The 24,083-nt window shown below is 47.2% G+C and overlaps 1 protein-coding gene across 2 annotated transcripts; it reads left to right on the top strand.

Moving 5' to 3' along the window:
* On the top strand, window positions 1-23,983 carry LIPG (lipase G, endothelial type). Of its 2 annotated transcripts, XM_035100821.2 has the most exons (10): window positions 1-378; window positions 3,790-3,983; window positions 5,908-6,087; window positions 7,625-7,736; window positions 9,030-9,254; window positions 10,638-10,880; window positions 16,765-16,885; window positions 18,729-18,947; window positions 19,667-19,771; window positions 21,269-23,983. In XM_035100821.2, the coding sequence occupies exons 1-10, from the start codon at window positions 288-290 to the stop codon at window positions 21,276-21,278; spliced, it is 1,500 nt and encodes a 499-aa protein (XP_034956712.2). In that variant the 5' UTR covers window positions 1-287; the 3' UTR covers window positions 21,279-23,983. The 2 variants fall into 2 exon arrangements, with proteins under 2 accessions (XP_034956712.2, XP_034956713.2); XM_035100822.2 differs by lacking the exon at window positions 21,269-23,983 and having other exon boundaries at window positions 19,667-19,775.
* Window positions 23,984-24,083: the final 100 nt, after the last annotated feature.

Here is a 24,083-nt window from a genome sequence, read left to right as displayed (position 1 = left end):
TGCTGCGCCGTTGCGCTTGCAAGTTAGTTGCTCCTTGCTCGGCTCCCTGCGCGCGCGCCTCTCGCCTCTTTCTCCAACCTCCTCCTCCTCCTTCGAGAGAAAGCCCGGTGCTTTGCCGTTTCTGCAGGCTCAGCATCATCTCGCCCCCTTTCCCCCCAAAGCAAAAGAAAAAGGGGGGAAGAAAAAGAAGAAAAAGCCGGCTCTGAAGAAGTTTGAGCAGCCTCAGCAAGTCAAGTGCAGCATCGGAAAGAGGAGGCGGAGAAGACGACCCGGCGTTTGCTGGAGCGATGAGAACTTTTGCCGTCCTGCTGTGCATCGCTCTCGCCTCTTGCGCGTCCCGGGAGGACGCCTTGCAAGCGGAGAGGGACCCCCAAGGAGGTAAGCGGGGCTGCAGGGTGTAGGGCTGCCATATTTTGAAGAGCAAAAAAGAGGACACTTTCGCCAACTTCTACTTTTAACTATGGATCGCTATGACGATTCTACCCATGGAAAAAAAGGACATGTCCTGGGGGGTGGGGGAGACACACGGCAACCCTAGGAGGGTGGCTTTCTCCCTGGGGCGGTGTCGAGACAAAATGGGTGCTGGGATAGCAGACGGGCAGGGAGCCGCGCACAGCTAGCCTGCTTTTGCAGCCCGATGGTGCGCCTTTTGCCTGTTGCGCGTTAGTGGTGTGTGAAGCGCACCTGGGTGCTGGGATGCGCGAGCCTTGAGTTGCTTTTTCATTCTGGAGATGTGGTCTTTGCAGTTCCTTCCAATTTTGCGATTCTGTGTTTCGTTTCTGGAGCGCGTATGGGCGTGTTTGTGTGTGAGACAGAGACTGCTGAATGGGAAAGTGAGACAATTGTAATGTTTGTGGTCATGAAGCGATACGAATGCGGCTTTTAAGCCTCGTGTTTGGAACTCCCCAGACCAACAAAGGGAACTTAAGCATTTCGCCGGTGGGGAAAGGCAAGCGGAGCGCATCTTTTGCCTTGCCGCGCGGAGGCGAAGCCTGCCTTTAACTTTCAGCTGAGGCAGTGAAAAGCGCGGACGTGATTTGCTGTTCCGCGAGCTCGCTCTGCTGCATCTTGTAATGCATGAAAGAGCAGCCGGACTCGGTGTCATGGGTGCCCTGCTTCTAAACCACGATGCCTTCTGTCTACTGGCTCATAAAGTGTTTTAAAATCTTGCTCTTCCAAGAGGACACTCGGTGCAAGCCCCGTTGAAAAAAATGGGGAATGTTAGAAAGGCGCGCGCAACTATAGCCTTTTCTTTAACGGCTCATAGAGGAGCACCACACTGGGTTGTGTGCCTGTATAGAATCAACTGCTGTTTCAGAAGTTTAGCCTGTGATTGCAGGGCAACTTACCTGGAAGTAATCTCCATTGAACTTAGTTGTACTTCTGAGTAGAGACTGAATTGCGCTTGCAAGTGCCTTATTTTAGCCTGCTGTTCGATTGGCGATGGGCTTGCAGTGCTCGTGATTTATAGCACCAGCGTCTCATATTTAATGGAGCTAGTGATCAAGGTTCTTCCGCTATTAATAGCAAGAGAGAATCTTTCACTATGTCCTGAGTTTTTAATTTTAAATCTGGCTAGAGGCAAGGCTAATAAGTGCATGGAGACGAAAATTGACAGCTTGCTGGTGCTTTTATTTTTAATTTAAAACCTCAAAGTCTAGCTTGAATTTTACCGTCTGCTCCGCAAGCCCTCTTTATGCTTGGTGATTGTTTGCCTTGCATGGCGAAAAAGATGCCTTCTGGTCACATGCTCAGAAGCGGGTGATTGTTCTCACATTCTAGATTTTAACTAGAGGTTTCTTTTTTTTGGGGGGGGAATCTAGCAGTTTCTTTCTGGGGGAAGGGGAAGATCTAGCTGCAATGAACCCTGGCATATATTCAAACTGCACATCAAAGCTTCCACTATGGCAGCATGGCTTTGATGCTGAAAACTTGACCTGCCACTGCAAGATCTTAAATAGGTGGTGCTAAGCATGACGATGGGTGATGTGAGGATTCTGGGCCCATTTCCCCGCTGCTTAGAGGGCAAGCATGAAAACAAGTGGACTCAGGCTATGCACACGCCATGCATTCAAAGCATTTTCCCCACGCAAAGAAGCCTGGGAATTGTAGTGTGTTGATGGTGCTTGGAGCTGTAGCTTTATTTGGAGCAAACTACAGTTCCTAGGTTATCTTTGGGAGAAAAGATGGGGGCTTTAAATGTGTGGTGCGCATGCAGCTTGAGTTTTGTACAAATCCAAGATCTCACTGCTCCGTCACTTGATGTGCTCCTGGTGTGCACTCTGTTACCTCGCAGGCGACATGTCAGAAATCCTGACCTAAATCATGGTCACTCTCTCTCTGCCTCACCTGCTGATGTATGCTTAGCCTAGGCTGCTGAACTGGTTCTGTGACTTAAAAAGTAAGTCAGCGTGCCACTAAGGTGTAACTCCATGTAGTTCTACTTGATTGCATCTGAAATGCACTGTTTCTACTGATGTGTTTTGCAAATGCAGCTTAAACTGTGAAGCATTCCTTGTTTGGATAAGCTGGTCGCCTCTGCTGCCTTAAGGAGGGAAAGGACAGGTTTCTGGATTTTTCTTGATATTAAACTGGCATAGAGGATAGGTAAAGGTAAAGGTAAAGGGACCCCTGACCATTAGGTCCAGTCGTGACCGACTCTGGGGTTGCGCGCTCATCTCGCATTATTGGCCAAGGGAGCCGGCGTATAGCTTCCAGGTCATGTGGCCAGCATGACAAAGCCGCTTCTGGCAAACCAGAGCAGGACATGGAAACGCCGTTTACCTTCCCGCTGTAGCGGTTCCTATTTATCTACTTGCATTTTGACGTGCTTTCGAACTGCTAGGTGGGCAGGAGCTGGGACCGAGCAACGGGAGCTCACCCCGTCACAGGGATTCGAACCGCCGACCTTCTGATCAGCAAGCCCTAGGCTCAGTGGTTTAACCACAGCGCCACCTGGGTCCCCTCTGGCATAGAGGATATATTAGGATTAAAATAAATATTGGGATTTTTGCATGGAAATAGAGTAGTGTTGGTCAAAAGCCAGGTCTGCACGTGTAGGAAGAGTGCACGTCTAATTGAATCATGCATGTAACGAGCAATTTTCTCCTGAATTTGAGTTTCAATGGCCTTCATGGCAGTATTCTCTTTCCGCAAGCTACTCGTGTGCGTGTGTGAAATATTTGCAGCGTTTTAATCTCCTGCAGTTACTGAATCCGAGGGGTAATGCTAGGGCAGTGCTTCTCAAAGTGGGAGGTACCACCTCTGGGGGGTGTGTCAGTGGGATTACTTAGGGGGTCGCTAAGACGCAAAGGGGTGCTGGAAGTGTAAATGGCTATTGGACTTTGAGAAGCTGGTATCGTCACTGGTGGAAGAAGGGGGTGCGGCGGGTGCAGCTGGCCCCGGGTGTCATCCCTGGGGTGTGTGTGATATTGCCACGCAGCCCCCTGGGCCGCTTGCCACGGGCGGCTAGCCCCACCCCCGGGTGCACAGCATGTGTGCCGCTCCCGGTGCTGGAGCAGTTAGCTCCGTCTCTGGGTATATCATTGGATCAAGTTCATCAATTTTGCCAAATTAATTCAACTAAATAGTTATAACAGGACTTTGGATAAATGTGCAATTGATACTGTTTAGAAACGGCACTGCTGACATGTGCTGCCATACGCCCGGATTTTACTGGACAGTTGTACCGATTTCCACCTGGACACTGCTGCTGACTGCAGTATTCTGGATATGTCCGGGAAATTCCGAATGTATGGAAACCCTAACCAGTAAGTGCTTATGTTTCAGATGTTGGCATTTCTCAGCTGCTAAAGCCAGAAGAACCACCGAAAGTTCTCAAGCTGCCGGTGAAATTCAATGTCCGCACTTCTAGGGACCTAGAAGACAAAGGCTGCTACCTCACTATGGGCCAAGACCAGCATTTGGAAGATTGCAAGTTTAACGTCTCTGCTAAAAGCTTCTTCGTTATTCATGGATGGGCAGTAAGTAGAATAGAACTCTTTGCTGCTTCATGTTGCTCTTAGAATAAGAGGAACTTGTGTGTGTGTGTGTGTGTGTGTGTGTGTCCTATGACATTTTGTTGTGTGGGTTGCTGATCCTCAATCCTTTGTTTTTAAAGCTGTAAACACTTGAAGAGTGAAACCAGTTTCTCACTTGGTTTGACTCCATTTGAGGGCTCTGGAAACATTCTGCTTGGTGCTGAGTAACTGGGAAAGTAGTGCCCACAGAGGTGGCATGGATGGGGCATTGTTGATCTCCTTGCTTACCAACACAGTGGGTGACTGATGCTCTCCAAGAGGGAAGGCACATGAGATTGGCTCCACTGCCATGCACCACATTGGCCCAAGCTACCTGCCCCTTTCCCTCTCTGTACATGCCAATGACCCACCATGTCCGAAAGCCTGGAGACCAATAGTAACTTGCCTTGTGTACCGATCAGAGCCTTCTCATTAAAGCCCTTGGCAGAACTCGTGAGTTGGAGTTCTGCATCTGTCGGGGAGGGCCAAGACAGCTGCTGACCTCCAATTCCCATCAGCTGCAGCCAGCGTTTCCAATAGTGGGGGATGCTGGGAGTTGTAGTCCAGCAACTTCTGCAGTTCCTCACTCCTGCTCTACCTGCTGTGATATTAGTCAACAAGTTGCCGTTCACTCCCTGGACTAGCCATGCACCCTACTGCCTAAGTGACCATGCACTCGCCCCATCCGTGCAGTATGTGTGGCAGTTCTATGCACAGACCTCCACTATGTGTGAGGAAACCTGGACAGCTCAGTTGGTTAGAGCGTGGTGCTGATAACGCCAAGGTTACAAGTTTGATCCCCATGTGGGGCAGCTGCATGTTCCTGCCTTGCAGGGGGTTGGACTTGAAGATCGTTAGGGTCCCTTCCAACATTTCTATGATTCTTTGAAACCCTTTGGTGAACATATGTAGGAAAGGCAGGTGTCTATAAAGAACTCAACACTTCCTAGTTAATTCCTGCTGGCTTTGATTTTTTTAAAACTATTTTTTATTAAGCATTTTCTTGGGTTACAAAGGTAGTGCAATGTCTCATTCCCCCCCCTTCTTCTTCTTCTCCCATGTACCAGTATCATTTTTACACATCAGTTTTACTTGTTGAGACATTATGAGGAAGGGGGGGAAAGAGGTGGGTGGGATGGGGAATTGGGTGTGGTGGGTTGTCGATGTTTCCGTTAGTCTTCTGGCTTTGATATTTGACCTGGGAGCTTCATGATTCGCAGCTTGGTGGTGTTGTTTTTTTTAAAGCCACTAGCTTTAGATTAACAGAATAAGGTGTGACAGATGAGGTGACTGGTGTTAGGTGACTCCAAGCATGAAATTCTAAACCATAACACTCTCTCAGGCACTTGATTCGTCAGTTCTAATCTTTGGCCAAAACCCTCAAAGGTGCCCAATGCAGCACATTAAAGGTAAAGGGACCCCTGACCATTAGGTCCAGTCGTGACTGACTCTGGGGTTGCGGCGCTTATCTCGCTTTACTGGCTGAGGGAGCTGGCCTACAGCTTCCGGGTCATGTGGCCAGCATGACTAAGCCGCTTCTGGCGAACCAGAGCAGCACACGGAAATGCCGTTTACCTTCCTGCTTGGAGCAGTACCTATTTATCTACTTGCACTTTGATGTGCTTTCGAATTGCTAGGTTAGCAGGAGCTGGGACCGAGCAATGGGAGCTCATCCCATCGCAGGGATTCAAACCGCCGACCTTCTGATTGGCAAGCCCTAGGCTCTGTGGTTTAACCCACAGCGCCACCTGTGTTAAAAACACTATAAAAACCCTACTGGAAACAAGTAGGCACTGATTCCTCTGTCTCAGTCCTCAGAAAGCCAAGCTACGTCTCTTGCTGGTCCTCCTTTGGCCAGAAAGGAACTTAACATGGATTCTTCCTCCAGATGACTGGCATGTTTGAGACGTGGCTGGGGAGCTTGGTGTCGGCTCTGCAGGAGCGAGAGAAGGACGCCAACGTGGTGGTGGTCGATTGGCTCCCTCTTGCCCACCAGCTGTACACGGATGCTGTGAACTACACCCGAGTGGTTGGAAAGGAACTGGCCAAGCTGCTTAATTGGTTGCAGGTAACTTGCAAGCCGGAAACCTCCCATTTCTTGAGCAGCAAAAACTGCATGGGAAAAGCGACCGTTGGGAACTTGCGTCAAATGTGGTGCTCCAGAAATGTCAGCCTGGATGGTGCAGGACCCGGCAGGGGGTGCCGTCTTCGGCATCACACAGCAGGCTGTGTGCCAAAGCTGTTGATTGGTGGGGATGGGGCAGGTGGTGTTGCTGATGCTGGCGCTTCTCATCCCATGCAAACTGAAACTGCAGGCACCAGAGCCATCGTCCAGAAACCCAGGGTGCGTGATCCGCTTCTAATGGATGGTCCTGAAGGTGGTGTTGGGCTCCCATCAGCTCCACCGTGAGAAGCGGACACGGAGCAATGGATTCAAACTACAAGAAAGAAGATTCCACCTAAACATTAGGAAGAACTTCCTGACAGTAAGAGCTGTTCGGCAGTGGAATTTGCTGCCAAGGAGTGTGGTGGAGTCTCCTCCTTTGGAGGTCTTTAAGCAGAGGCTTGACAGCCATATGTCAGGAATGCTTTGATGGTGTTTCCTGCTCGGCAGGGGGTTGGACTGGATGGCCCTTGTGGTCTCTTCCAGCTCTACGATTCTATGAAAACACAGTTTATACAACATTTAAATAAAAAGAATACATACATACCGATGTACTAGCGGTCTGACTCAGAATAAGGCAGATTCCACATACCCATAACTGCTTATTTTAATCCATAGTTGCTGATTGGTACAGCTCTTTCTGGACTATAACACTTCAGGCTGCAGGGGAAAGATGTCACCTTTGAGTGGGCACCCACCAGGAAGATGAGCAGAAGCTGCCTTGTCTATGACGCCAATACATTGGGCTCTAACCTTACCCCAGGCATGCTTGCAATTTACAGACACATCAGGGAGCACCCAGACCCTGTGGTTCCCCCGCAGCTGCCATGTAAAATGTCCAAAAGGGGCTGTCCCTTGAACATTCACTCTGAATGCATAGTTTTGCTCTTACGTCTTTACCTGCCATTGCTTGGGAGAACTTGGCCCTGCTTTGCTTCCCATAATATCCATTCCGCCTTCTGTTTCTTGGGGGTGGAAAAACCTGCGTGAAGCAACTTGCACCACCTAAAGCTGAGGGTGTAGAAAACAAGGATTGTTATTGGTCAGAGGCATCGAATGTTACTTACGTCATCAACTTGAAGGCATGGTGTTTCGTAAAGCGCTAAACCTTTCCTGTTCCCGTGTGTACCCTTTGTGTACTCCTTTACCTTCTTGACAATTAGCCATGAAGGCTGCCCTCTGCCCTCCACAGTTGGGAAGCAGCAATGCTTCTGAATACCAGTTGCCAGGACTGGAGAGTTGCTCTTGTGCTCGAATCCTGCTTAACGGGTTTCCTAGAGGTGTCTGGTCGGCCACTGCAAAAACAGGATGCTGCCATCGGCCTGATCTGTCAGACTCTTCTGATGCCCTTACTAAATTCTGTTCAAAAGTGTTTCATAGTGCAGAGATGCTCTTCTTCCACGAGCGACTGGCTTGAATCCTGTTCATGTTGCTCTTTTAGGAGAAAGAGCGCTTCCAGCTCCAAAACGTCCACCTGATTGGCTACAGCCTCGGGGCCCACGTTGCTGGCTATGCTGGGAACTATGCTAGTGGAACAATTGGCAGAATTACAGGTAAGCCAATCAACTTCCCCCTCGCCTCCTATGAATTCATGTGCGTTGTTGCCTTGTGAAGCCCCATCCTCTGCTTGAGGCAGGTTTGTGGCATGTGGCACAACAGGTGAATCCTGAATCTGCACGCACAGCCTCAAGGTAAGTCTCGGCTGCAACAGTTCTGCACTTGGCTGGAAGCTATTCCCAAACAGGCTGGGGTAGTTTGAACTTGCCCCCTCTGCTTGCCTGATGGTGTGGCTCAGTCCATGCTAAGCGTGTGGCTCGGTTTGTTAGACCGTGGTTCTGATGTCGCCATTGTCGCAGGTTCGATCCCTGCATATTCCTGCTCTGTGTAAGGAACTGGCTGTAAATGAGGATAATGTGGGAATGTTCAGGGAGGCAGGAGAGGATATATTGTTTACTAATATCCTTCCTAACTTGCACTGGCAAGTTCCTTCACTTAGCAGAGTTTCACATTCCCCTTTTAAATGCACAGCGGATTACTGGTTGCAGGCTTGTGTAAGCCTCTCATTATAAGGTTCCTGGTAAGATCCCTTATATCCCTCTTAAAAGAATAAACACGCCACAATCTTGTGTAAAGTATGTAAAAGAAGTTTACTCACATTCAGTTCACAGTTGGATCCCTGAAGGCAGACTTAGTTACAAAGTATATACATGTGGATCTATCCCATATGGGTATAATCCCAGTGTCCTGTGTTGGCTGGAAGACATCTCTAGCTAAAAAGGTGGTCCAATGACGGAGGAAGTCAAAGATAGAGAATGTGCAGCAATGGCTTATTGCACATCTGTATCCACTGCGATCCTCGGGGTGTTGTAGAACAACAGTTCCCATAATCCCTAACCATTGGCCATGCTGCATGGGACTAATGGGAGTTGGAGTCCAATAACCTCTGAGGGTACTCAAGGTCCTCCTTTGTAACCCGAGGCCTGGCAGGAGAACGGGGCAATAGAACGAATGGTACCAATGCAGATATGCGTGGCCAAAAATTGTCAGTTCATAAATGTTAGAAATAGTGATTTTTAAAATGAAGTTGAAATTAGGGGATGGATGATCATTTAGCCTTAGCACCTGACCTGCATTCAGAAGCCCCCCCCCGATCAGTTCCTAGAATCTCCCATGAAAATGACTGGAGATGGTGGGAATTGCCCACAACTCTGAAGAGCTGCTGCCAGTCAGGGTAGGCAGTGCTGGTCTGAGTGGGGAAATAGTTGAGTGGGGAAATGGCATTAGTATAAGGCAGCTTCCTAGGAAATCCCTGTGTCCATCTCAACCGTATTCCTCTGATGCTGCAGGCTTGGATCCAGCCGGCCCGATGTTCGAAGGAGTCGACGCTAGCCGACGCCTCTCTCCTGACGATGCAGACTTTGTGGATGTCTTGCACACATACACGAGGGAAACTCTGGGGGTCAGCATTGGGATCAAGATGCCCGTGGGTCACATTGACATCTACCCGAATGGAGGAGACGTCCAGCCAGGCTGTGGCTTGAGTGACGTCTTGGGGTCCCTTGCCTACGGAAGTAAGGCTTTCTGCTTGTATTTTGATGGTGGTGGTGGGCAGGCAGGCAGGGGGTCACATAAAATAGATTCCTTCCAGTAGCACCTTATACACTAACTAAGTTTGCCATTGGCATGAGCTTCCGTGTGCATGCACACTTCACAGATTGCTAAATCTGCCACGTTTTACAGTAACCTGCCCTTGTTAAGATGCTGTCCTCAGCCTAAGAAGATGCAAATCCTCTAGTTGCAAAATTCTTCCTGGCTTACATATATTAAACAGATGCATAGGTGTGTAGGAGGAGGGGATTATTCATTGCAAAACCTGATATGCTAGTATGCAGATCTGGGAAAGCTATAGCCTTGTAATGACTAACACTGAGCGATGAGTCAATAGGTCCCTGGTTTGCTTTCTCCCCTACTATGAATTCACTATGTGAACTCTTGACCAGGTGTCTCTCTCAGCCTCGGCTGCTCTGTTATAAAATTAAGGATGATGAAGAAAAATTATTTCATTCACGAACCTCTTCCCATTAGACAACTTGAAGCAATTCACAATATAATAACCCAGGCATCCCTAACATAGCTGCCAAGTTTTCCCTTTTCTCGTGAGGAAGCCTATTCAGCATAAGGGAATTTCCCTTAAAAAAAGGGAGAACTTGGCAGCTATGATCCCTAACCTTTGGCCCTCCAGAGGTTTTGGACTACAATTCTCATCATCCCTGACCACTGGTCCTGTTAGCTAGGGATCATGGGAGTTGTAGGCCAAAACATCTGGAGGGCCGCAGGTTGGGGATGCCTGGAATAACCAGTTGTTGTTGCTGTTGTTAATTAATTATTATTATTATTATTTTACTTTGACAAAGTGATAATAATAAATAAAATAAAATAAAAATGTGCACCCCAACCTCTTAAAAGCTTGTCACCTGTTTTGTTTATAGACACATCAAGCTATGCTGATATTCTTCCACTTAATTCCTCGTGAAACCAGAAACTGACTCCTGCCTTTCCTGGCCAATGGGATAAAGGCACTTGTGTGATCTGGCAAGCATTTGCCAAATTCTTTGAATCCTATTAAAATGTTAATTAAAAAAATTAAGCCATTTCGGTTCGTGAAACGACTGGAGATTATTAGATGGCCCAAATTTAGGCTCTGCATTGCATTTTAGGATGCCTCCTACGACGTTCGCTTCTGGTTGCACGGCAGAATTTCTGGCCAGAGGCCTGCCTGGTCTGTGGCCAAGTCTGGCTTGCGCTAAACTACAAAGGACCTAGAGATCTGTAAATCTCGCTGCACGTGTAGCTGCCTTTCTACCGCGGAGGTGGAGAATGCTAAACGGCTGGCTTGTTGCCTTACGACTGTTTTCCCTCCTCCTCCTCCTCCTCCTCCCTGTCTGTCCATCTAGATATCGGGGAGGCTGTGAGGTGCGAACACGAGCGGTCCGTGCACCTCTTTGTGGACTCCCTTGTGAACAAGGATAAGCAGAGCTTTGCCTTCCAGTGCACGGACTCAAGCCGCTTCCGGAAGGGCATCTGCCTGAGCTGCCGCAAGAACCGCTGCAACGGCATTGGCTACAACGCCAAGAAGATGAGGAACAAGAGGAACACCAAGATGTACTTGAAGACGCGGGCCGACATGCCTTTCAAAGGTAGGCTCCTTTCTTCCTTTGGTGTTCCCATCAGTCACGGAGAACTTGCTCAGGTTTTATTTGCAGAGGAAGGCAAGCCAGCATCTGAAGCACTGGAAGGGGTCTCCTTGCAGATCCCAGCTAAAAGGTTGCATGCTGCAAGGGGCAGGTTTCCCTTGCTGAAATGCTGAACCATTGGGGCGGCAGGGGCGGTCCACCCCGGGTGTCATCACTGGGGGTGGTGACATTTGGCGCGCCGCCCGCCTGCGACTCCCAAGCCTACCCCGAGCCATTGGGGAAGGGGTGGATCTGCACCACCTTGCCAGCGGCCTTCCCCCCTTCCTCCTTGACAGCTTGGGGAGGCTTGGGAGTTGTGCCGTTGCCCCCCATTCCTGGGCTGCTTCCTGGGGGGGGGAAGCCTCCCCCAAGCTGTCAAAAGGAAGAGGGAAGGGAGGAAGGCTGCTGGCAAAGCGGCCTGGCTCCCTCCACCTCCCACCCAGGAACATACCTGCCAAGTTGCTGTTGGAGAAATAAGGGACCGGGCCGGAAGAAGCAGACCGGAAGTAGCGCTGCCGCCATTTTGGAACTGGGCGGAGCATGCTCAGAAGTGACTTTTGATGCTGCTTTGCCCAGTTCCAAAATGGCCACCGCACCAGAAGTCGTACTGCAGCCATTTTGGAACTGGGCAGAGCAGCATCAAAAGTCGCTTCTGAGCATGCTCCGCCCAGTTCCAAAATGGCCGCTGCGCTAGAATAAACCGGGAAAAAACAAAAGAAAAAACAGTTTTTCCAGCTAGGAACAGCTGGAAAAACGGGGATTTCCCGGGGAATACGGGAGACTTGGCAGCTATGCCCAGGAAGCAGCCCACCATGGACGGCTCACTCCAACCCCCATGGGTGGCTCACTTCGCCCCCCCCGGATGCTTGCCCTGCCCCCATGTCCCCGCCCCCAAGTGGAGCTAGCTCCACCCCTGATCTTTGCTCTGTGGGCTATGGACTTAGCTCCCTACCCATCAAGCATCTGAAATTATAGTGGCAGCAAGTGACCTGGTTTTGCCTTTAGGTTTTAGTTTAGAGAAGAAGCGAGCAAGAAGTGACATGATAGGAGTTTATAAAAATTATGCATAGCAGAGAGAAAGAGGATAGAGCAGGGTTTCCTCCCCTTCCTCATTCATAATACTAGAACTTGTGGATTTCCAGTGAAGCAGAATGTTGGAAGATTCATTGCAGACATAAGGAGGTCCTTCTTCCACAGTTAAACTATGGAACTCATTTCTGCAGGAGGGCCGCGATGGCCACAAACTTGGATGGCTTTTAGCCACAGTTGGAGGCAGTAATGTGAACTGAGCACCAGGCAGGGTCCTGCTTCAGATTCCTCAGTCCTGGCAAGTGGAGCTGGTGTCAAATTGGGGCAGGGCCTTTTCTGTCGTGGGACCAGCCCTATGCATTGCCTCGCCAAGCGAGGTCTGTTGGGCCCCATCGCTGTGCTGTTTCAGGGTGGGGTGAAGACCTTGCTTTTTAAAATGACACCTGGTTAATTGTGCATTTATTTGCTGGCTCATTTCTGTGTTGTTTTTGTGGTGCTGGAATTTGTCAAATGCAGGCATCCCGAAACTGCGACCCTCCAGATGTTTTGGCCTACAACTCCCATGATCCCTAGCTAACAGGACCAGTGGTCAGGGATGATGGGAATTGTAGTCCAAAACATCTGGAGGGCCGCAGTTTGGGGATGCCTGGTCAAATGGATAGCGTTTGCTTATTCATTTGAATGTATCTGCGGGTGTTGGGTTTTTTAGGACATTCATATGATTTCATTCTGTTTTTTCTTGTTCCTTGGCTGCCTTATAGTGTCTTTGGAGAAACAGATAGGATAGAATTTCGTGTGTGTGTGTGTGTGTGTGTGTGTGTGTGTGTGTGTGTGTGTGTCTTTCTTTAAAGAAAGAAAATCTGGGCAGCAGCCAGCCAACTTTTGGTTCTTGGTGGTGGGGGAAAGCCATCGTGACATTCATCTAAAAGCTTAAAGAGACATTACATGGGTGATGATCTGCCAGTGGTTTCTTGATAAAAAGCAGCTGTGGAGAGCTGTAATTAGGAGCAGAGGATGGGTGTGGAGAAAGGGATTCTTAACCCTTTGTGGGAGCAGCAGTTTTGAGCTGAATAACTACTGGATGGGAAACGGGTAATGAGTACTTTGCAGTTGCATTGGCTCCTTGACTGTTCCTAGAAAACAGCTTCCCCAACTATCCCAAGAAACCTCTAACTAATGGCCAACTAACCTCTACTGTCACCTGCTGTTAAACCCAGTCGCCTCTCCATCGCAAAGCCTGGGCTTTAGCCTAGGTGATAAGTAGGGTTGCCAGACTCAATAGAGGACAGGACTTCTGTGCCTTTAATTGCCCTGCACTCTTTTGAGTCTGGAAACCTTAAAGAGAAACCAGCAGACCCTTTGCTTGGAAATTAAACAAAGGGTTTGCTGGTTTCTCTTTAAGGTCTCCAGACTCAAAAGAGAGCAGGGCAATTAAAGGCACAGAAGTCCTGTCCTCTACTGAGTCTGGCAACCCTAGTGATAAGTGTCCCCAAATGGGAGAAAAACTATGCCTCCTTCCTAGGTAGATCTGTATTTTCCTACCATCACACATGCAAGACATAGCTTGCCCACTAATAAGATGCTTTATCCTTGCTTACCCCATCTGTAGTATAGGCAAGGCTACATAGCCAGGGATGTTGGAAGTTTTAGTAGTCCTACAGCAGGCATGTCAAACCTGCGGCCCTCCAGATGTTTTGGACTACAATTCCCATCTTCCCCAACCACTGGTCCTGCTAGCTAGGGATCATGGGAGTTGTAAGCCAAAACATTTGGAGGGCCACAGTTTAGGGATGCCTGTCCCACAGCATCTGTAGGGCCACAGATCCCCTCCCCCCATGCAATAATAATAATAATAATAATAATAATAATAATAATAATAATAATAATAATTAATAATAATATAATTACTTTTATTATTTATACCCTGCCACTCTGGGTGGCTTCCATTATATATTAAAACGTAATAAAACACCAAACGTTAAAAACTAAAAAAATCTTCAGGGATACCTGTCTGGTCTGTTTCATGTGGGGATGCTACACTCTGAAACTCCCTGCCCATTGATTTTAGAGAAGTATTGCATTCAGCACCTGCCTCAACTGCCCTGGGTTCCTATTGATAGAAATTTAATAAATGGCCACAATGCTTTTGTTTAGGTAAGCCTACCCAGATACATAAATCTGGAATGCATTTTTATTTTATAATGTACATTTTCTTAACTGCTGGGCTTGTTTATACTCTTGACATTTCTATAGCCAACTTGCTTTTTAACTTTGGACCTTTGTTGATAATTCGATGCATATTTTAGATTTTATATACCGCGTGCCCCAATGTGGCATACAAATTTTTTTCCCATTCAATGCAGCCTTCCTCCATGGTAGCCCCACCAGCCCTCAGTCATTATAAGTGCCTTGTTGCTGTTAGCTTTTATTCTGAAAAAGAAACTCGAGAAGCCAGAGAGCAAAACTATTATCTGTTTGAGGATGTGTTTACATCTGGATTCCCCATCACCAACACCTCAGGATATGCCTTGGGACATCTTCCCCAACCTGTTGCCTTCCAGATGTTTTGGACTACAACATCCATCATTCCCCACCCAGCATGGTCAAGTTGGGGTGGGGTGTCTCCTTTCAGACACCAGAAGGCTGTATTTGAAATGTGTTGATGGTTCTCTCATCTGACTGACTATCAAAACCTTTTTATTGAAATGGTGTGCCAGACAGCATCAGGGGCTCCTACGAGCAGCAGTTCCCAGACTTTTGTTTAAAAAGAAACAAACCACTTTAAAAGAAATTTGGGGTCTTAGGAAGCTACTTAAAAAAACCCTTCATTCAAAAATGCATACGTCATATTTTAAATAACAGTGATGTAGTTTTGATTTATTGTTGTGGTTTGAATTTCCAGTTCACTCCATCATGTTTTATATTGATATACTGCCTGGAATTGAGTTTTAATGAAGAGCAGGTTATGAATTAGTTAAATAAAGTTTTGGTGGTGTTTGTTTGTTTGTTTTTTGAGCAAAGTTCAGTGAAGCCAGATGTAAAAATAAAATAAATAATGTTGGCTCTTGTTTTGGGGCCCAGTTCAACTTTCATCCTGCTTTTGGATTTAAGGGGAGGCAAGTGAAGGAAAAACCCATTTTGCACCAGTGCCATATTACAAAAATGGTGGGCCCTAGACCAGAGCTTTGTTATCCTGTTGGATATTCCACCCTTGGTCAAAATGTCATTGATTTCCATTGTTAGGAAAAAAATAAATCAAGTGCAGAACCAAATGCAGGTATCCTCATCTGTTCCACATCTTTTTCATGGACCCACCTAACTGGCGCTCATGGACCTTTGGCGCTCATGCTTTGATGATGTATCCTGCTTGGCAGGGGGTTTGGACTGGATGGCCCTTGTGGTCTCTTCCAACTCTATGATTCTATGACCTACCAGCATATGAGAACTTCTGAGTGGAGCTTGTAGGCCACCTCTGACTTTAGAGGCTGGTAGATGTTGGATTACCATTCTCATAATTCCTAGTCGCTGGCCATGCTGACTGGAGCGGATGGATGTTAGCATCCAACAACATCTTCCCACATTGATCCCTCAACATCATTTCTGGGTTGCAGAGCTGGTAAGAAGGCTAGATCAGACCAAGAGTCCATAGCCAAGGAATCTATTTCCAGCTGTGGCCAGACAGATGCCTCCAGGAAGCCAACAAGTGCGGTATGAAGGCACCAGACACTGCGGACAGAGCTAATTTGCTTCCAGGCCGCATTTGACCATCATGGCTAATAGCCACTGATGGACATATCCTCTATGAAGCCACTGGTTTATCCCTATGAGAAGAGTAGCTGGAGTAGATGGTTCTAGTATAGTTCTTCTTGCTGGTTTATCAAAGACTGTTCTGGAGTACGTTAGTGTCAGGGACTCAGGGATGGAGGAGGGAACCCTGGGTTCTGGGGCTGTAGACCCATTCTGGTTAGCTTCCATCCCCTGTGGGGCTTCAGGGCTCTTCTTGAGTGCCGAAGAGTGTTCTAGCTCCCCTGTTGAAGGCAGTATATCTCTGAACATCAGTTGCTGGGAATCAGAAGTGTGGAGAGCGCTGGTGCATTCAGCTCCCACTTGCAGGCTTCCCGTAGGCAAGGCCACCTGTCACGGATGCTTTAGTTGGGATTCCTGCATTGCAGGGGGCTGGACTAGATGACCCCTGGGGTTCCCTTCCAACTCTACAATTCCATGAACCCAATGGCCGTTGCCACATCTTGCGTCGGTGGTGCAGGTGACACGTGACGCAGTTTGCACTGAAGCCCAGGTTGCTGAGAAAACGTCTCCCTTCTTTAAAGGGGGAAATAAGCTTTTAAGTGAAATCTGAATGTCCCGGCGTGGGGAGCCCTGGCTCTGCTCCCAGCAAAGAGCTGTGGTAGGTCTGGGAGCCCTGTTGAAAAGAGCTCTGCATCACAAGCGGCAGACTAAAACCCTCCCTCCGAGGAAGCATCCCAGCTTTGCCCCTTCGCAAGGGTGCACTCTTGATACTTCCCTTCAAGTAATTTCCAGGTGTAAATGGCCAGTCGTTGCAGGAGACCAGAGAAAGCTGTCCTTCCCCAGGGGGAAATGATGGAAACACAGCTGCTTTTTTGGTTCCTCATCTATGTCTTATCTGCTCCTGATCGGGGTTAATGTGCGCAGAGTGCCAGCAACGCTGCTTGGCAAAGGCAGGGCAGATCCCCTGCCAGCTGGCACTTGCCTTGCAAACCACGTCTGCTTAATGGGAACAAAGGATTTGTAGCCCCAATCTTGGCTCCGCGTTGAAGTGTCTTCACTTGTGTCTCTGCAGTTTTCCACTACCAAATGAAAATGCATGTCTTCAGCTACAAAAGCATGGGAGAGACAGAGCCTACTTTCTCCGTTACGCTGCACGGCACCAGTGGGGACTCCCAGCCCCTGCCTCTGGAAGTGTAAGTGGAGAACTACAAACATCAATCCTGCACCCTCTTTCAAGTCGACTCTTATACTAATAGGCTATTATAAAGCTTCTCTCTCTCTCTTAACCTTAGTTCTGGAGTGAGTCACTGGAGCAGCTCATTTCAGACAGGATCGCGATTCAAATGACTGTCTATAACTTCAAGCTGGCATTAAGAACAAAACAAGTGGGGATCCCTGCAACAAAGTGTTGTAGCGTATCCCTGCGCTCTCTCTCTCTCTCTCTCTCTCTCTCTCTCTCTCTCTCTCTCTCTCTCTCTCCCCGCAATTCCTGAGCCTGTGACTGAGTAGGCTGGTTGCTCCAGATTGGAGCGTGGGGTGTGTGTGTTACTTCTCCCTCTGTGCATAAGCAGCACCTGCGGACCTCTTCAAAGGGGGAAGTCCCTAAAAGAAGAAAGTTCCTGCAAGAAGAAAGCTAATAGTGCAGGGAGTTGGCTGGGCTACTTTTCTTCTTGCAGTTAATTTTTTTAAAAAAAAATGAAAGAGAAAAATTTATTACACACACCTGCAGCCTAGTTCATTTCATTCTGTCACCACCACGCTGCCCTGTCTCATTCTGCTGTGTTTATAGGCCAAATCTCAGTGAATCGCATTTTTGTGCAGGTAGATTAAAGCTGACAAAATGGACTACCAGATCAGTGGCTTTTGATGAACCGGTGCAAGCGTGTAATTGAATTAATGTGCATTGCAGACAATTCTTTGGTATACTGGCAGTCACACACTGTTTATGCTGGATATTGTCGCCAAGCGCTAACTGAGTGCACACCTCACACTCTTTTATCTGAATGCTAGTGGGGGACGAGGCAGGCCTGCAACAAAATGTTGCAGTGTGAAGTGCTCCCTTTCAGGGTCCCAGGCAGCCAGGCAGTCATGCCTTTGCCTTTGCCCTTGCCCCTGCCCCTGATATCCCATTCCATTGCCCCCCACCCCCTGCTTTTCTGTCCTTTCCCCTTCCGATGGTGAGTTAACATTTCATGGCCACTGGGCACACTTAGACTTCATTGGCATGTTTTGCTCCCCCCCCCCCCGTAGGATTTGGCACTGACATATTTAATGGGAAGTGGTGGATAGGTTGCCTTTCATCCAAGCTCGATGAAAGACAAGCTATAATAAGTAAATACAACCCTTAATAAATTTGATTCCTTGGAGGAGGGTCTCCACCCTCATCATTCTGCCCGGACACTGAGGTCCAGCACCGAGGGCCTTCTGGCGGTTCCCTCGTTGCGAGAAGCCAAGTTACAGGGAACCAGGCAGAGGGCCTTCTCAGTAGTGGCGCCCGCCCTGTGGAACGCTCTCCCATCAGATGTCAAAGAGAAAAACAACTACCAGATTTTTAGAAGACATCTGAAGGCAGCCCTGTTTAGGGAGGCTTTTAATGTTTAATCGATTATTTTATTTTTCTGTTGGAAGCCTCCCAGAGTAGCTGGGGAAACCCAGCCAGATGGGCGGGGTATAAATAATAAATTATTATTTTTATTATTATTATTATTGACAGGATGAACCACGAGACAGGCTTTTGACAGGCTTTTGAGAACCATAAGAATATAAAAAGACCCTGCTGGATCGGGCCAATATACCATCTAGTCCAGCATCCTGCTCTCACAGTGGTTGAACTGTGCCTCTGGGAAAACCAGCAAGCAGGATTCAAGCACAGTAGCACTCACTCCTCCCTGTTATCACAGCGGAGAAAGAAACCACAATTGCTAGCTTAGCGTTAAGTCAACTAGGGTTGTTTTGCCGAAACCATAACAAGCAAATATGAGTTGCTCCCTGCCTCTGCACTTCCTTAACGAAATGTTGTGTACCTCTTATTCTCAGGTATGAGCAGATTGGCTTGAACTACACAAACACCTTCCTTGTCTATACTGAAGAAGATGTTGGCGATGTCTTGAAGATCAAGCTCACCTGGGAAGGTTCCACTCAGTCCTGGTACAGCTTGTGGAGAGAGCTGAAAATGTACTGGACTCGGCCTGAGAATTCGTCCAAGGAGCTCCAGATCAGGCGGATCCGTGTGAAATCTGGTGAAACTCAGCAGAAGTAAGCCCAGGGCACTAAGCAATTGAATGATTGCAAACTTTGATTCAGACAAGACAAAAGGATATATTTTTGGGCTTGTTAGAAACTCCAAAATCATCATGCTGCAGACGTCTCTTTAAGTGTGTGTATTAACTTTTGAGTCACATCAACTCAGTTTGCATGTCACAGTAAACCGTGGTTAATAGGTTACCATACATGCAACAGTATGGGCTGTTTTGCTCCTTCCCGTTATCGCACGTGAGAAATCAACCGCAATCCCTAGCTTAGCGTCATGTCAGCTGGGGGATGGCGTTTGTTTCATGCAAACCATGGTCTGTAAGCCAAGACCAGACCTCTGCTACAGATTGTGTTTTGCAGGGAGAAAAACAAACACAAGTCCTTATTTGGACAAAAAGCTGGGATCCTTGTTTTCCCTGTGATAGTGGGAGGAGCAAACAACAACAACGCAGATTGAAGCATCCCTGGTCAACTGTTAGCTATGGTTTATCATAATGAGGCCATCATGTTAACCAAGCAAGGAGATGGCAGGCCTTTGATATCCAATAGCCTGTGAATATACAGCCGAAGGTCTGCATCCATATCCACTCCCTGCAAATATAGGAACTGTCTTCGTAAGTTGATCCGAGCTCCAGTGTTCTGTTCCCCAAATGGTCAGCTAGATACTTTAGTCTTGGGACTGTAGTAGTTACATACTTTGCTTGTTTGTTTGTTTGTTTCAGGCTCACCTTTTGTGCAGAAGACCCCCAGAAGACCAACATATCTCCTGGCGAAGAACTCTGGTTCATAAAATGTCGAGATGGGTGGCAAAAGAGGAACCAAACAACGTAAGCCTTGACAGGACCCCAAAGATGAATGTGCTGTTGGGTAATGGCTATGGTTCAGTGGCAGAGCAAGTGCTCTGCGTGCAGAAGACGCCAGGTTCAATCCCCAGCATCTTTGGGTAAGGCTGGGAGAGACCTAGCTTGAATCCCTGAGAAGCCACTGCTCAGCACTGCAGAAAATACTGAACCAGATGACTCACTGATCTTACCTGGTGTAAGACTGTTTCCTATGCTCTTCTCTGCAGCACAGGAAGCCCGCCATTTGCATGCATTTAACTTGTGCGCATTCAGCTTTACACATGTGGCAAACAACCTTTTAAAAATTAAAAAGGGGGTGGGATTCTGGAGGAAATGACTTTGGCAATTCTACCTGCCACTGAACCCATTGGGTTTTGACTATACACAATTTTTGCTTCAGGCTCAATCCCTAGAACATAACTGGTGCGTACATTGCAGGACCTACCGTATTGCAAAGTGTAACTTGCTGGTTTCATCGCAAGGCTCTCTGTTGACCTGGAGTTCAAGTAAACATGAAATACTTGGAAGTTCCTACCATGTTTTGCTAAGATAAGCAAGTGGGGCTGCCTTTACTTAGGGCCCTACTGCCCCAAGTCTCTGCTAGAGGTTCTCCTCAGGCTCTGCTCCCTGATACTTTACTTTCAGGTAGTCCAGCTGAAAGTAGCCCATCTTTCTTAGCCATTTATCCATGCTGGCTAGGGCTGATGGAGTTGGAAGTGCAGCAACTTTCAGAGGGTCCTACAATGGCTACCTCTGCTTCTGCTGGAAATCCCATGGATTGAGCTGAGGAATGTCTGCATGGATGCTCTGAGTATCAGTCCCTCCCTACAATGCATGAAGATACTGGATTATATGCCTCATTTTTGACACTATAAAAGCAGTTGCACTCTAGAGCATTTTGACTGCTGTGGGCAATATTCAGCTAAATTATTTGGCGAGCAGAATGACTTCTGCTTGCACCACAGGACTTTCCCTCATCTCCTTTCCCCACACCATCAGCAAATCTGCTCCAGAGGGTTGAGGTAAATTGCACAACAGATGTAGGAGGTGCACGGGGGTCAAGGCGGGTGGGGGACTTCCTTTGCACAGTCAGAAGTTATTTTGGGGTGTGCGCACAGAGGGGATATCATGCAGCGAGTGATGCAACCCTGAATTTCACTTGTCGAGTGAGTTTTAATGTCTGCTTTAGAAAGTCTCTTAACTGTCCCGTGGGATTTGAGTCAAGTCTTGCCAATGGAATGCTTTTATTGTAAGGCAGGCTTAACTTTTGTGTGGCTTATGGAAAGCGCCGCTTTGTGGTTTCCCAGTCCTCGGCAAGTCTGCTGCCAATTAGGTCAAACCACACATTCCATAAGTTTCCACGAATGTCAAATTTGGCCCCGTGAAGACTTCTCGCCACTTTGCAATGTTGTCGGACTGTATAAAATTGCATTCAAGCCGCTTAAATCTTCTCCTCCCCCTCTCTCCTTTCTCCACCTTTAGATCAGTATGAAGCATGCACTGAAATGTCCTTCTTGGATGACGTTCTTCATTCATCCAGGACCTAACCAGCCAACTCAACTGGAGAAGGCAACTGCAGAAGACAAGCTCTGGGTGAAAAGATGTTGCTGCAAACTCTTTTTCTTTCTTGCTAGCACTTGCAACAGTTTGCTGTTTCAGGATGGATGTCCTCGTTGCCAAGAACTGTGATGACATGGACATTATTTCTAGAAAAATCAGAGCATCACATATTTATGGCTTCAGTGGCTACCCTTAATAATTCCCTCCAACTCCCAAGAGCCTGTTACTAAACTTATCCTTCTTTGGGAGAGTCCTTAGGCACCTAAACCTCTTTATCCTGATGAGTTTTCATGTGCAAGCTCTTCCTTTGCACCATACTTTTCTATAGGCTGGTCTTTGTATTTGGACCAAACATGTGGCCAAGAGTCTTGGAGGCTGTATTATTTCAGACTGCAGGAATTGGGGCGCACATTTTTTGTCTCCTTTCCTCAAATCAAAATCTGCCTGTTTGTTCAAAACTATAAGGGCTGGAAGACCTGTTTCTAGCACATCTGTACTAGTTTTCAACATGCAGGAGGATTTATATGTGGGACAGACATTCAGGCGTATCTTCCCACTAGACACACATGCAGTGTGAAATGGTATAATGGCAGGAATGTTGTGCCATGTGGCACTTTAAATGTTTTGTTGGAATCCGCCCAGAGTGGCTGGGGTATAAATAATAAATTATTATTCTTATTATTTTATTTCCTGAATATTCGGATTGGCCCTGCCTAGAGCGTATGGAAGTTGAAACATTAATGTGACGGACACTGTGTGTTGATTCTCAGCCGTAGTTTTTACTATTGTGCGGTGTTTTGTTGAGAGGGAAGCACCCAAGCCGATCTTAAAAATTTCATGCATTGTTTGTATATCATAAGATGAGGGGCTTGAATTTCTCCAGGTGATTGTCTACACTGCCATGTGGGAGAGCATTGCGCATACAGGAAGCAAATTCCCACCACTGTGATGGTGACTGCCATTCCCCCCCCCCTCCAGCTCACACAATTAGAGGAGTTTGAAAGTATGAGCCAGCTTTTTGAGTACCTGAACCACTGAGTGAATAGTGCTTAGGTATCTACATTTAGCAAGGAAAGAGAGGGGGGGGGATTACAACTACCTCCGTTCCATTTAAGTAAAAATAATAATCCCCAAATAACTTATCATTAATCACTTCACCCTGCACTCACACACTAAAAACGATGTCCCTGAAATGCATATATACAGTATATGTATTTCAAAACAAACTAGCATTCTAAACAAGCTTTGGTTTTGTGATGCAACAAATGCATTGCAGCAAAATGTTGTTGTGTACCCCTGTATAAGAATTCCAGCCATCCCTGCCTCCATTCCATAACCCCTCTTTGGTTTTCCATTCCACCCTCAACAGATGCTCAACATTCTGTTGTCACTGGGCATGTTCCATCCTTATTGGGTCTTGAAGCCCTGTGCCTTGATAATCTCCCTGCCTGTTGTGAATCTCACTACTTTGGCCCATCTATGGATCACTCCTTGGAGAATGAGTTCACTGTTACAAAAGAATAGGCAGTTATTCAACTTGCGGCCAGTTTCATGCTTTTTTAGGTCATGTCCTTTAAAACTCAGCCATCCCCAAGCTGCAAGACTGTTAACAGAACTGCAAGGATGCTGGGAGAGATTGATTCAATAGCTACAGAGGCTACGGCAAAGTACCCACCCAAAGCATGCGCCCAACGAAAGAGGTGACTCGCTACATCTCTGTGACTTAGCACAATGGTAGCCTCCTCCCCAGTCAGCTACACACAAGCAATCAATTAAATATGATTGCAAGATTCAATCATGCACATTTTCAAACACACACACACGTAGGGTTGCCATATTTCAAAAAGTAAAAACCAGGGCACCCCGAAAGTTGTTGAGCTTTTTTGCCGATACGCTTTCCTAAGATCCACAACAAAACACAGCCTTTCGGAAATTCCTAGGCATATGGCAGCCCTACACACACACACACACACACACACACACACACACACACAAACACGTATTTGAAAATGAGTGCAGTGTACCTCCAATTGCAAAACAAGTGCCTTGGCCATAAAAAATGTTTGTGAAATGTACGTACAAATATGCTACTACAGAATCACCCAGTTGGAAGCACACTGCTGTGCACTGGAAGGCTAATGTTGGTTGGTATGAGACCCTTCTGGACAAGGGGAACAGCTGCTGTTTTTAAAAAAATGCTTTTCTCTAGCACTTTTCAGTCGTTCTCTAGTCCTGTCCCAACCAAAGTCAAGATTCTTTTCCACGTAGTTGGAAGCTTTTTCTTGGTCCCATAGAACTGAAGCCTTTGGCCTATTAGCTGTGATACGGGTGCCACATATTTATTCAGTGGTGCTGAAGCCTTGTGCAGTTCACTGTGTATATAATGGGTTTTGTAAAACTTCTACCCCTCCCTATTTATTGTTTTTGTGTGTGTGTTTTGTGTGCTTTTGTACATATGTATAAAGAATCTAACAAGTTTTTTATAAGCTTGAAGTGGGGAAAAAAATAAACTTACGTGATTTCTTCTTTTTTGTAAAAAAATAAAAAGAAAGTGTTGTATTCCTGCTTCCTTTTAAAGGTGGTATATGGGGGTTGTTTTGTGTTCCATTATGAAGTAGGCTGGGCTGAGACTGTCTTCGCCAAAAGCAGCCTGAAAACATTTTGTGCAAGGAAAGCCCAAAACTTTGTCCAATAACTAAGCCACACTTGGATCAAGTGTGTCTGTAATGCTAAGCCA

Source organism: Zootoca vivipara, chromosome 11, assembly GCF_963506605.1.
Source record: "Zootoca vivipara chromosome 11, rZooViv1.1, whole genome shotgun sequence".
In the NCBI taxonomy this organism is placed as follows: domain Eukaryota; kingdom Metazoa; phylum Chordata; class Lepidosauria; order Squamata; family Lacertidae; genus Zootoca; species Zootoca vivipara.
Note: the sequence above shows the minus strand (reverse complement) of the source record. Positions and strands in the feature narration are given on the sequence as shown.